The sequence below is a fragment of the Marmota monax genome, unplaced genomic scaffold (genome assembly GCF_021218885.2).
Source record: "Marmota monax isolate L192 unplaced genomic scaffold, Marmota_monax_Labrador192_F-V1.1 WCK01_AAM20220418_F8-fsc00199, whole genome shotgun sequence".
Taxonomy (NCBI): domain Eukaryota; kingdom Metazoa; phylum Chordata; class Mammalia; order Rodentia; family Sciuridae; genus Marmota; species Marmota monax.
Window position 1 is genome coordinate 686,561 of NW_026694340.1, and position 12,325 is coordinate 698,885.

General features: G+C 35.9%; 1 protein-coding gene and 1 long non-coding RNA gene across 2 annotated transcripts; one reads left to right on the forward strand and one right to left on the reverse strand.

Moving 5' to 3' along the window:
* The first annotated feature begins 680 nt into the window (after positions 1-680).
* Positions 681-3,524, forward strand: LOC131425061 (uncharacterized). The gene is made up of 2 exons (XR_009228905.1): positions 681-2,061; positions 2,816-3,524. It is a non-coding gene; the product is annotated as an uncharacterized LOC131425061 (long non-coding RNA).
* Il5 (interleukin 5) lies at positions 1,050-4,303 on the reverse strand. The gene is made up of 4 exons (XM_058586516.1): positions 4,132-4,303; positions 3,905-3,937; positions 1,246-1,374; positions 1,050-1,148 (listed from the first exon to the last, which is right to left on the reverse strand). The coding sequence occupies exons 1-4, from the start codon at positions 4,273-4,275 to the stop codon at positions 1,050-1,052; spliced, it is 405 nt and encodes a 134-aa protein (XP_058442499.1). The 5' UTR covers positions 4,276-4,303.
* Positions 4,304-12,325: the final 8,022 nt, after the last annotated feature.

A 12,325-nucleotide genomic window follows, 5' to 3' on the forward strand; every position in this document is an offset into this window, starting at 1 on the left:
ATAAATAATATTAAGTTAATTGACATCTTACAGAATGTTAAATTAAATAAAAGTATCTATTTGGCAAACTGGAGGAGAACACTTCAGTGATTTTTGTTATTTGAAACATCTCAAATACTTTACACTTTCTGCTTGTGTGAGGTGGTAAAGTAGCAGCACTCCTGAAATATTTACTTTACCTCTGAAGTTTATTTTATTTTACTTTATTTTAGGTACTGGGAATTGAACTCAGGGGTACTTACCACAGAGCCACATCCTCAGCTCTTTAAAAAATTTGTTTTTTATTTGAGGCAGGTTCTCGCTAAGTTGCTTAGGGGCTTTGCTAAGTTGCTGAAGCTGGCTTTGAACTTGTGATCCTCCTGCCTCAGCCTCCTCAGCTGCTGGGATTACAAGCATGTACCACCATGCCTGGTTTGCCTCTGAAGCTTAATTACATTGAAAATTAAGAGCCACTCTTGGTTGACTCTCATTCTTTTTTTTTTTTAAGATTTATTTTTCAGTTTTCGGTGGACACAACATCTTTGTTTGTATGTGGTGCTGAGGATCGAACCCGGGCCGCACGCTTGCCAGGCGAGCGCGCTACCGCTTGAGCCACATCCCTAGCCCCTGACTCTCATTCTTGCTGCAAAAAAATGCCCTTTCCCTCCTCCATATTCTACTCCAGGCACAGAAAGGTAAGTACCATATGATCTCACTCATGGGTGGAATGCAAAAAGAAATGAAGAGGAGAGCTGTAACCAGGGGCTGGGGAAAGTAGTAGAGAGGAGGAAATGTTGATCAGCAGATACTAAATTACAGTTAGATTATAAGAAGATCTGACGTGCTATTACACGGAAGGGTGACTATAAATAGTGATCGTGTGTTACATGTCCTTAGAAGAAAGGATTCTGAATGTTTCAATATAAAAAAGGTAAATGTTTGAGGACTTAGATATGTTTAACCTACCAATGTGTACATATATCAAACATCACATGGTATCTATTAATATGTACAGTTAAAATATGTCTAATAAAAAAATACAAGCTTTGGTTACAATTGGCAGGTTAGTCTCAACTTTCCATCATCCACTCGGTATTTATCACACCAAGAAACTCTTGCAAGTACTCTAAGAATTGCTTGACTCTCCGTCTTTCCTGGCCACACTTTTTCTGTAAAAATAATAGACAATTGAAGAAAACTGTCAGTTTCTGTAGAAACAGGCACAGCCAGACAAATACAATTCCCATAGAAATGTTCATAACTTACTTTTTGGATGTCAATGTATTTTTTCATTAAAGACAAGTTTTGGAATAGTCTTTCCACAGCATCGCCTTGTGCAGTTTGATTCTTCAGCGTATCTATTCCCTGAAAGATTTCTTCAATGCATAGTTGGTGCTAAATGAGGAAGATTTAAAAAGACTTAAAAGAATGAGAGCCAACCAAGAGTGGCTCTTAATTTTCAATGTAATTAAACTTCACAGGCAAGCCAGGCATGGTGGTGCAAATTATCAAAACACGATATAAAAGTTGGGTCTATTGCATAACACTCCTATGTTCCACTGTAGAACATTCCTATATGTGAATACATGACTGGTGTAACTCCACATCATGTATAACCACAAAATTGGGAAGTTATACTGCATGTATGTATGATATGTCAAATACATTTACTGTCAAGTATAACTAAAAAGAACAAATAATAAAAATTAAAAAAACTTTGTCATCCCACAATGTATACATATTTCAAAACATAATATTAGAAACAATAAATATACACAATTTTAATTTGTCAACTTTAAAAAATCAGAAAAAAAAAATCTGGTCCCAAAAGTTAGGCTTCATTTTATGGCATTTGTTCTCCTCCAAAGAGTTTTATTGCTTGTTTCTTTCCCAAGTGGCAAACTACCTCATGCTGAGAAAATCATCAACAGATAGATGAAGCTTTTTAATTACTGAAGAGCATTACAAAAGTTATTAAGAAATTACACAAGGGCTGGGGTTTTGACTCAGCGATGGAGCACTCGCCCAGCATGTGCGGGTCACTGGGTTTGATCCTCAATACCACATAAAAATGGAACAAAGGTATTGTGTCCAACTAAAACAAAATATTTTAAAAAATAAATTACACAATATTGGGTGCAGTGGTGCATGCCTGTAATCCCAGTGACTCCAGAGGCTAAGGCAGGAGGCTCCAGGCCAGCCTGGGCAACTTAGTGAGACCCTGTCTCAAAATAAAAAATGAAAAGGAATGTAGTTCACTGGAAGAGAACCCTTGGGTTCAATATCCAGTACCACTAAAAGAAAAAAGAAAAGAAACTACATAACCAGAAATAAAGTGTTCAGGAAATGAACACATAACACAATTATGTTACTAATAGAACTCACATCAGTGTTTTCTTTTATGGTTTAGACTGGTAATTTTAATTCATTTAGTCTAATGAAATAGTATATTTTACCTTTGAGTATGACCATTATGTGTTTCAAATGTACATAATACCATTATATAGTCATAATCATTTAACTATGTGAAAATTATTAAGAGGGCATTTGTTGTTATATTTTAATGTCTACCGATCATGATTCTAAAAATATGACCCAAGTTACTAAGAGTATAACAGAGAATTAAAAGCTGCTTTTTCTAAAAGCACTGACTCTTCCTTTGGGCCTGCAGATGCCCAATGGGTAACTAAAATCAGAGAAGTTTTGGCATCTCTGCTTCCATTTCATCTGTCACCTTTATTACCTTAAATTAGGGTAACACAGTTCTGTGTGCAGGCATAATAATATAAGGTTTATTGATCCTAAATTTACCTATCCTCTCTTGTTCCCCTTCAAGACAGAGGACACCAATAGAAGAGTAACTATGGTATTTTCAAGATTTGCAGAGACATTCAACTGCCAGCTTTTACAACCTCCTGCTCCAGAGCCCGAGAGCAGCACCTAGAAGTCTCCAGTCATTGCCCCACCCCTTCCAGAGGCAGTGAAGATTGCAAAGATCACCCCAAGGTGGGACTACTCCCCTAAGCAGGAATAATTATTTAGGGGAACCAAATTGCCCCCTTTCAATATCACAGATCTAATAGATGAACACCCAAGCAGCAAATAGAGATCGCTCCCTCAAATACTAAGGGCTTCCTGGAGCCATTCTGCATCACCAGGATTGAGATAATAATGTTCAACTTGACCAAGACTTTTAAATTATGCATATCTCTCACCCCCTGCCTGAATTCTTCCTCCATTTAAACCTAAAGTTCTTATCAGTATCCCCAAGACAGGGCTGAGACACTTGATGTACAGTTCCTTGCCTACTCTTCATCATTATTTTTTCCGTTTGATTTTTGGGGTGAGTGACCAGACCTGATTTATTTGGACCCCCAGAGTTGAGCCTCTGATCTAGGTCTCCAGTACAGTACTTTTAGAATGATATTAGACAGAGGGCTGGGGCTGTGGCTCAATGGTAGAGCGCTTTGTCTAGCATGTGCGAGGCAGTGGGTTCTATCCTTGGCACCACATAAGAATGAATAAATAAAATAAAGGTAATGTTATATCTGATTTTTTTTTAAAGAATGATATTAGAGAATGGCCATAGACGGTCAGAACTGAGAAGAGACTAGCAGGCACCTCTCAGCCCTTGTGGGATTCTTCTGGGGAAAAAAAAAAACTCTAACATGAGGTTCTTTGGGGTAGAGAACTGAAAATATCACCAAAGCCTGATCCACTTGCTTATTCTAATTTTAAAAGTCATTCCTAAGATTCTAATTTTAAAACTCATTCCTAAGATCTCTAAGTACATACATTCACATCCACCCCATGTGAAAACAAAAGAGAAAATTACGTAGTTCCAAAGACAACTAATGATTTATAGTGTAAAATCTGAAAGTTGCTTTTTCATGGGATCGGTTTGTTGAATCATAATTTAACTTACATTTTTATGTGCAGGAACAGGAATCCTCAGGGTCTGGAAAAGGAAAGGTCAAATAATTATTTTTAAAGCCCTCAATCATTCATAACTTTCATTATTATGCTTGCTAGTGATGTGGTTTTCACCTATGCTCATAATTTTGTTATTTATAACGGATCTTTATACACAGTAAATGAAATACCACATATAATTATGCATTTTAAAGAAATGCAGGAATGAAAAAGACTTACCTCATTGCCTATTAGCACCGTTTGATGAGTGGAAAGCAGGGTCAAAGTCTCTTTCACCAATGTACTCATGGGAATTTCCAAGGCCAAGGCACAAGTGTAGGCAGCTCCAAGAGCTACCAAACTCAAGCGCAGCAGCATCCCCATGGCTTGAAATGCTCACAGTTTGCAAAGAAAGCTAAGAAAGTGCTTAGCATGAGATTGCATCCCCAACCAATTTATTCTCTCTCTTTGAGGAAATGAATAATTTCTAACAATCAGATAGAGAATGTCTAATGATGGCAAATGGTGAAACTAAATGTTTCCAATGCCTTGTATCTTAAATAAATTTACTTTTTATTTTATTTTTTTCAGTTCTAAGGATGAAACATAGGGCTTCTGTATGCTAGGGAAAGTGCTCTATCACTGAAGTACATGCCCGACCTTTTCTAAATTTTTAATTTATTTTGAGACAGAGTATTGCTAAATTGCCTGGGCTATTTTTGAACTTGTGATTACCTGCCTCAGCCTCCCATGTAGCTGGGATTACTGGTGTGTGCCACCTTTCCTGGCTTATCTTTTGAAAAATCCCTACTTCTTCCTTTTTAAAAACATTTTCCATGACAAATGAAAATTTGTAGGTTGATATACATCAATATCTCATGTTTGCATTAATTAAAATCAGAAGATTGAATTTCTTTTAAAAGAGGTACGCACAAAGGAATAGAAACCGCTCAACAGAATTTTATACTAAATGAGAATATTTTCCAGAGGAACTAACTTCTACTGTGGTTGTGGCTGGATTGATCTGTCTCAAAAAGAATTGAAAATACTGGTGGGCAAAAAGACAGTCATTAAAGCAGAGACCACTAAGATTTGGTAAGATCAAGTTGTGTTCGATAGGGTCTTGATTAGGATACTTTCTGTTCTCAGTGACCCCAAGCCTAACCCAAACAGGGTAGAGATAAGCAGAGAATTTGGGTCATATATCTGGTGGAGGTTCCTGTCTGTTCTACTTGCTTTGACGGCTCTTCCTTGACTCCATTCTTAGGCAGCTGTCCCACTGTGGCCCCAAAATGAGGCCAGAACTCCTGGATCTATATGTATCCTGTCATGAACAGCAGGAAAAAAACCAGTTTTTCTTTTCTGATCATTCAATCAGAACAATTCAGATGCTTTGTGAAAGGGTCGATGTGTTCACCCTTGAACTATGGCTAGGGGCATGAGCTATACTCATGGGTTCTCTCTGAATTAGAGGTAGACTTCATTTCCCCAAACCACACAGCTGAGGAATGTGGGGTCCTAGGTAGTTGTAAGAGGGCCAGGGATGCTGAGATGGTAACTAATAAATACCTGTCACAGACACATAACACGTGGGCATGGCCTTTCCTGTGTGTCCCACAAGGTTAGGTGAGGGGTTCTTTCAAACCTTGGATGGGCTATGTATGAACATGTGTACTCAAGGGAATCAGCCTTTGCTCCTTAGGCTCAGACCTATATTTTCAAGAAAAGAGCAAATGAAACTCCCTTTTAGGCCTCAGTCTTTCTCTCTTGGCTCAGCACACATGATGGTATGGAGGGTTTCAATTTGCATCCTAAAGTAGTTGTGTTGGTAGCCTGGAAGTCTGACTTTAGGACTATCTTGAGCATCTAACACAGGTGGTAATAAACACAAAATGTGACCCAGAACCCTTCTCCAAAGCTGGATGCTATTCTCCATGAGAAACAGGCAGCGAGGGGATAGATACACTTCTAACATGTATGTGATCCCAGATCTGCATTGTCTTTTATATAAAAACACAGCATTCTGGGAGTGGTGGTGCACACCTGTAATCCCAGTGGCTCAAGAGGCTGAGCAAGGAGGATCAAAAATTCAAAGTCAGCTTCAGCAACTTAGGGAGATCCTGTCTCAAAAAAAAAAAAAAAAAAAGCGGGGTGGGGGTCGGGAATATGGTTCAGTGATTAAGTGCCCCAAGTTCAATCCCTGGTACCAAAAACAACAGCAACAAAACCCCCCAGTATTCCAGTGGCATCTGCTCACACCATGTCTGCTTTTGTGTATGTGTGTGTGTGTGGGGGGGGGAGTGTGTATATATGCATACCTGCTGAAGTCTGGGGCTCTTAGGCATGCCTGATTTGAAAATCTGAGAAATGTTGGCTCACTACAGTGTTATAAATCATAGTAGTCTTGGTTCAAGGGTATTTTAAAATGGTGCTCTTAGAATACAAGTCAAGTTCTAGTTCAGCCTTCCTTGCCAAAGGGTATGAGAGGATTCTTTCTGCTTCCCCTCTGAGACCTTTGGGCTACACTGAGGAAATGTGGGCTTAGATAAAACTTTCACGGAAATCATCAAATAGCTTATAATTCCAGTATCTTGAAGATTTGAGAGTTAAATTATATCATAGGGCTACACAACTAGAGGAGGTAGCAGATTGAGATGCCAATGTTCCAGACTTCACTGGGAAGGAGAAAACTCACCAACCAATCAACCACTATTTTTAGGGGAATAGTGAGTGATATGGGCAGGTGCTGCTTTATCAGCACTCAGGTGTGATACCCTTGGGCTTACATTTTGAGATCATCCAGTTTGTCAAAGAAGTCTGAAATTTTGATTGTTTTGTATAATCTGATTTTCAAATATCAACAGCTCCAGGGTACCATTTTGCAGTCTGATTTGCAATATAACTGTGGGTTCCTATTGGAAGGCTGATTACAAAAAATACTTCCTATTTAAAATTGTATTTCTGGGCCGGGGTTGTAAAGCAGTAGAGCGCTCACCTAGCTTGTGCAAGGCCTTGGGTTCGATTCTCAGCACCGCATAAAAATAAATAAATTAATTAAATAAAGGTATTGTGTAATATAAAAAATTGTATTTCTTTAAAGTTTAAAAAATTATAAAATGCATATAACAAAATCTAACTTCTTATCCATTTTTTAAATGTACAACTCAGAAATATTTAGAATGTGTGCAACAAATCTCCAAACTATTTCCATCTTGGAAAACTAAAACTCTGCTAACATTGGACAGTAACTCCCAGTTCCTCCTCCTGCTGCACCTGGCAACTTCTCTTCTACTTTCTGTCTCTATGAATTCAACTACTCCAGAGCCTTAAAAAAAATCATATAGTGTTTTTTTGTGACTGGCTTATTTCACTTGGCATTATGTCTGTCCGTGTTGTAGCATGTATGAGAATTTCCTTCCTTTTTAAGGCTGAATAATTTCTATTGCATGTATAGACCATATTTTGTTTATCCCTTTGTCTGTTTGGGGTTTGGGTGGCACTGGGGATAGAATCCATGTCCTCTACTGTTCCAAGCATGCACTCAACCACTTAGCTGCCTTCCCAGCCCTAGCCCTTTGTAGGTTGATAGACACTTTGGTTGCTTTCAACTTTTTCCTATTGTGAATACTGCTGCCTGGAAGATGAGTGTACAAAATTATATTCCTTTTCTCTGCCTCTGTCTTTCTTTGTTTCACTCTATGTTGCCCATGGTGGTCTCCAACTGCTGGGCTCCAGGGATTCTCTTGCCTCAGTTCCCTGAATAGCTAAGGCTACAAGCATACATCACTGCACCTGGCTAAAATTTCTATAAAGTTGTTGTGTCATTAGCTTTTCCTCTATGAGACCTCCTTAACCTGACTACAAATTTTCTCAAGTAGGGACTGTAAAATGATGTATTTTTTAAAAAAAATTTTACATGTTGATGATCTTCATTTTATTCATTTATTTATATGTTGTGCTGAAAATCGAACCCAGTGCCTCATGCATGCTAGGCAAGCACTGAACCACAACCCCAGCCCGCAAATGATGTATTTGAAAGAGCTTCATTAATATAAAATTCGAAATAAATGTTGATGATTGCAATCTCCTTTGCAGAAGAATTCCAAATAACTTATGTGGATATTCCCCCCTCAAGGAGATGTAGTGTGATCCCCATTTCCTTAAGAGTGGGATTCACATGATGGCTTTGTTTTTAAAAAATCAAACAGGAGGATAAGGGAGTAACTTTACACAGAGTAACTCGATAAACTTTTGGCCTAAGCTAGGTGATGGAGGTCAACATCAGCAGTGGTAACTCGTGTTAATAGTATATACCTTTGATGTGATGTCATAAGAATAGCATTTTATCTCTGTGGCCCCCTCCAACCTATAACCTCTGTCTGACCATGAGAAAAATACTGCCCATACCCAAAGAAAAGGACAAAATACTTGATGACCTTATAACTATTGAGGTCATTAAACAAACAAACAAAAAATAGCACTCTCAGAGACGGTCACAGTCCAGAGGCATCTAAGGGACATATCCTGGATGAGATTCAGGAACAGATGGAGGACAGTAAGTAAAACTAAGGAGATTAAAAAAAAAAAAATCTGGGGCTGGAATTGTAGCTCAGTGGTAGAGTGCTTACTAGCATATGTGAGATACTGAGTTCAATTCTCAGCACCACATATAAATAAAAAGAAGGTCCATCAAAAACTAAAAAAAAAATTTTTTTAAAAAAATCTGTGGAATCTAGTAAAGTACCAATCAATGTTGGTTTCTTAGTTACAAAAATGTACCATTGTAATATTCACACAGGGGAAAACTGAGTGCAGGGTACCCTGGAACTCTCTCTAATACTCTTGAAACTTTTCTTTGCATCTGAAATTACTCAAAAAGTTCATTTTAAAAGAACAATGTGGGCCAGGGATGTAGTACAGTAGGTAGAGAACTTGCCTAGAATGTGCTGAGACTTAGGTTCAATCTCCAGCACCAAGGTGTGTTTGTGTCCGGAGGGGGTGGCCCTGCAAGTTGAAAAAAGTTCATGATTATTTTTACTATTATTATTTAAAAAGACTTTGTATCCCATGAATACCATGCATGGAACCATTTCACCTCTCCACCTGTGTTTTTTGGGAATAAGGTTTTTATTTATTATTTCTCCTTGAGTTCTACCATATTGTAGACAATTAATGTTACTTATATTAATAAGCAGGCTCTTTGTTGTATTAGCCGAACAAATTAATATGAATACTCTGGAAATTCAAGGAGTTTGTTCCCTGTGCTGGGAAATTGAAGTAACAGAAACAACTTTGGCAGGACTCTAGGAAAATAGAACAAAGCCCCAAGGTTTAGTTATAGACACCAAACCAATGTAAACAACTGTGACATTTTAAAAAATCCACATTATTTTAGGGGAATAGAAAGAAATTAGCAGTTAGTACTCTGAATTAAAAAAAAAATTTAATACAATAATTTTATGTATTTATTTTTATGTGGTGCTGAGGATCGAACCCAGTGCCTCACATGTGCCAGGTGAGTGCTCTACCATTGAGCCACAACCCTAGCCCAGTACTCTGAATTTTAAAAAATGATTGGTAATTATGTAATTTAGAAAAAGAACTTTGAATAACTTTGTTAATTATAATGTTACATATTGAAATAATACATAAGATAACGTTATTTAAATGTATAATATATAATTTAAATGTACTTTAAATGTATAATATATAAAATATATTTAAATGTATACTATATAAATGTATAATATATAAAATGATATATAATAATAAAGTAAAATTTGTGTTTAAAAATAATGTTCAAAAAGGTATGTTAGTGGGTAACATTCAGTCTTTTGTCATAAAATTTTTATCTTTATTAGTGGTTTTGCATATTGGTGACATGGGCTTTTTTTTAAATTTTAAGCTGGTAACTGTGGTTTTTACTGTGTGTAGTCATTTAAGGTCAAATGACTTTTCCATGAATTGATCCTAATCAATCAACTGAGCATGATCCCCAAAAGTTTTGTGGTGACTAAATGTTAATTGATAACATCTCCTTTTCTTTTTGACTTTATTTTAATCTCCATCCATTCAATCCTCAAGCATATCTTCATTAGAATTTTTGAACAAAAAAAGTTATAGGAAAAATACACACTTAAATTTCCCCTTGGCATAATAAATGTGTTTTTTGATGACTTCTTCCAATCTTTACTGATGCATAGACAGTTTTACAGTGTTGTAATCAATGAATATGTACAATTTGCACTTATCTTTTTTGCTTATTAATATTTCTCAATTGTATTTCTATAGTTTTGCATATAGGTAGTTTCCTATTTATTGTTTTAATGGTTACATGGTATAAGATGAAATTGATGTACCAGTTTTTTTTCACAATTCCCTAACTTATAGGCTTTGGGGTTCTCTCTAGCATTATAAAATTAAATAATGCAACTAGAAACTCCTTTGTGGAATAAAAGAATATTTCTTTTTGCTAGGGAATTTATATGATCATTTTTATGGTTTTGGTTACATTTCACCATATCATTCTCTAAAAACTTTCAATACACGAAGAAGAAATCCTTTTTACATTATTGGTTTACAACTTTTAAAGCACTTTCACAAAAAGAACTTTAATTCTGACATCAGCACTGTGAGATAGATTTCTTTACCTGAAGGTCCATTAGCACCAGGCTTTCACAGTCTGGAGAATTTAATGAGTGAATGATTTCAGAAGGAGGAAGTGGTAATTGGAGTTTGATAACCGTGTTGGTAAAGCTAAATAAGTAATGCTGGTTTAAAAAATAACTTATTTAACTTATATTGTCTCTTATTTCAAGACAACAAGGAACAAAAATTGCAAACAATTATAACATGGGAGATGGAGTGGGTGATCAGAGTTGGCATATTTTACAGTCTGTAATGTTCAGAAGAATGCTAAAAATATTAATTTTATATTTCAAAACAGGCATTGAAAATGTTAAGAGTAATAATTAAAATCATAGAAATAAAATGTATATCCTTAAACCAGTGGAGTGAAACAAGAGAATAAAGCAGCTCAATTAAGGGGATGGCATTATGGCTTAGTGGCCTTACATGTTTGATCCTTAGCACCACATAAAAAAAATAAATTAAATAAAATAATTATTCTTAAAAGTTTATCTTTAAAAAAGAAGCTCAATTAATCTAGAAAACTGGTTAAGAGAAAGAGAAGCAAAGAGAAAATCTTTAAAAATCCAAATTTACCAGGAATCAGTAATTGAAAACAAGTTCATCTATACATACTATAAAATTGTATTTAAAATCATCAGCTATTTTCAAGAGATACCTAATGGAAAATGATGTCAAAAGTTTGAAAATCAAGCATTCTATAGAAAAATATACCAAACAAATACTAATCAAAAGAAGGCTCATATCAATACTGGAAAAAAATTATGTTGGAAAGTATTATAAGGATGAAGAAGTTCCATAGTAGGTATAAGATAAAGTAGTTTTATTTTTCATTACACTAATTTTGCTACAAGCAAAACCAAACATTTTTCAAAAGTATGTAAGTAGTTTACTGAGAAGTGGGGACTTGACTGATTTACCTTTTAGCTCTTTTTATTTTAGGATCTAGTTGTGCTCACTGAAAAAGATTTTCTACCCCAATCCTAGAGCTTTGCCTTGGTTTTATAGTTTCCTATTGTTACAAAGTTGATTTTTTTTTTTTTTGTAATGGAATCTGGCTACCTTGTCATTTCCATTTTTTCCCCTTTCAACTTACTAATTTATTCTGAAGTATTTTAAAGTCTCCAATGGACAGTATGACACCATCACTAATACTTCCATATGCATCTCAAAAATATAGTTTTCTTACACGGCAAAAAAGTTTTTGTTTAAAGTTGGTGATGGACCTTTATTTAATTTATTTATATGTGGTGCCAAGAATCAAACCCAGTGCCTTACACATGCCAGGCAAGTGCCCTACCAGAGATACAACCCAGCCCAAGAAAGTTTTCTTAAATATCACATCTAATATAATAAAATTAATGATGCTTCTTTTTATCATCTAGTTTCCAGTCTACATTCAAATTTCCTAACATGACCCCCAAATATTCCTCATGTCTACGTGCAAACCAAGAGCATGTGATACATCTAGGTGATGTGTACCTCAAATCTGTTTAATTTCAAACAATTCTTTAAAGTCCACAACAGTCCTTGCTTTAATGACACTAATCTCCTGAGAGCCTGAGCCAATATCTTATAACATGTTCCATCTTCTGGAGTTACCTTTTCGTCTTTACAGTGTTGTTAATTTAATCCTTATAATTCCTGTTAACTGGAAGCTAAATCTAAAGGTGTGATTAGATTTGATTCAAGTTAAGCTTCTCTCTCTTAAACCCCCTCTCAACTTTTGCTTTTAAAAAAAAAACAGCATAAGGAGTAATGCTGGGGACTTTATACTGAGATTAGA

Coding starts and splice junctions, on each gene's coding strand:
- Il5 (XM_058586516.1), bottom strand. CDS start 4,275: ATGGGGATGCTGCTGCGCTTGAGTTTGGTAGCTCTTGGAGCTGCCTAC. Junction 3,938..4,131: donor CGGTGCTAATAGGCAATGAG/GTAAGTCTTTTT, acceptor TTCCTTTTCCAG/ACCCTGAGGATTCCTGTTCC. Junction 1,375..3,904: donor CTGTTCCTGCACATAAAAAT/GTAAGTTAAATT, acceptor TTCCTCATTTAG/CACCAACTATGCATTGAAGA.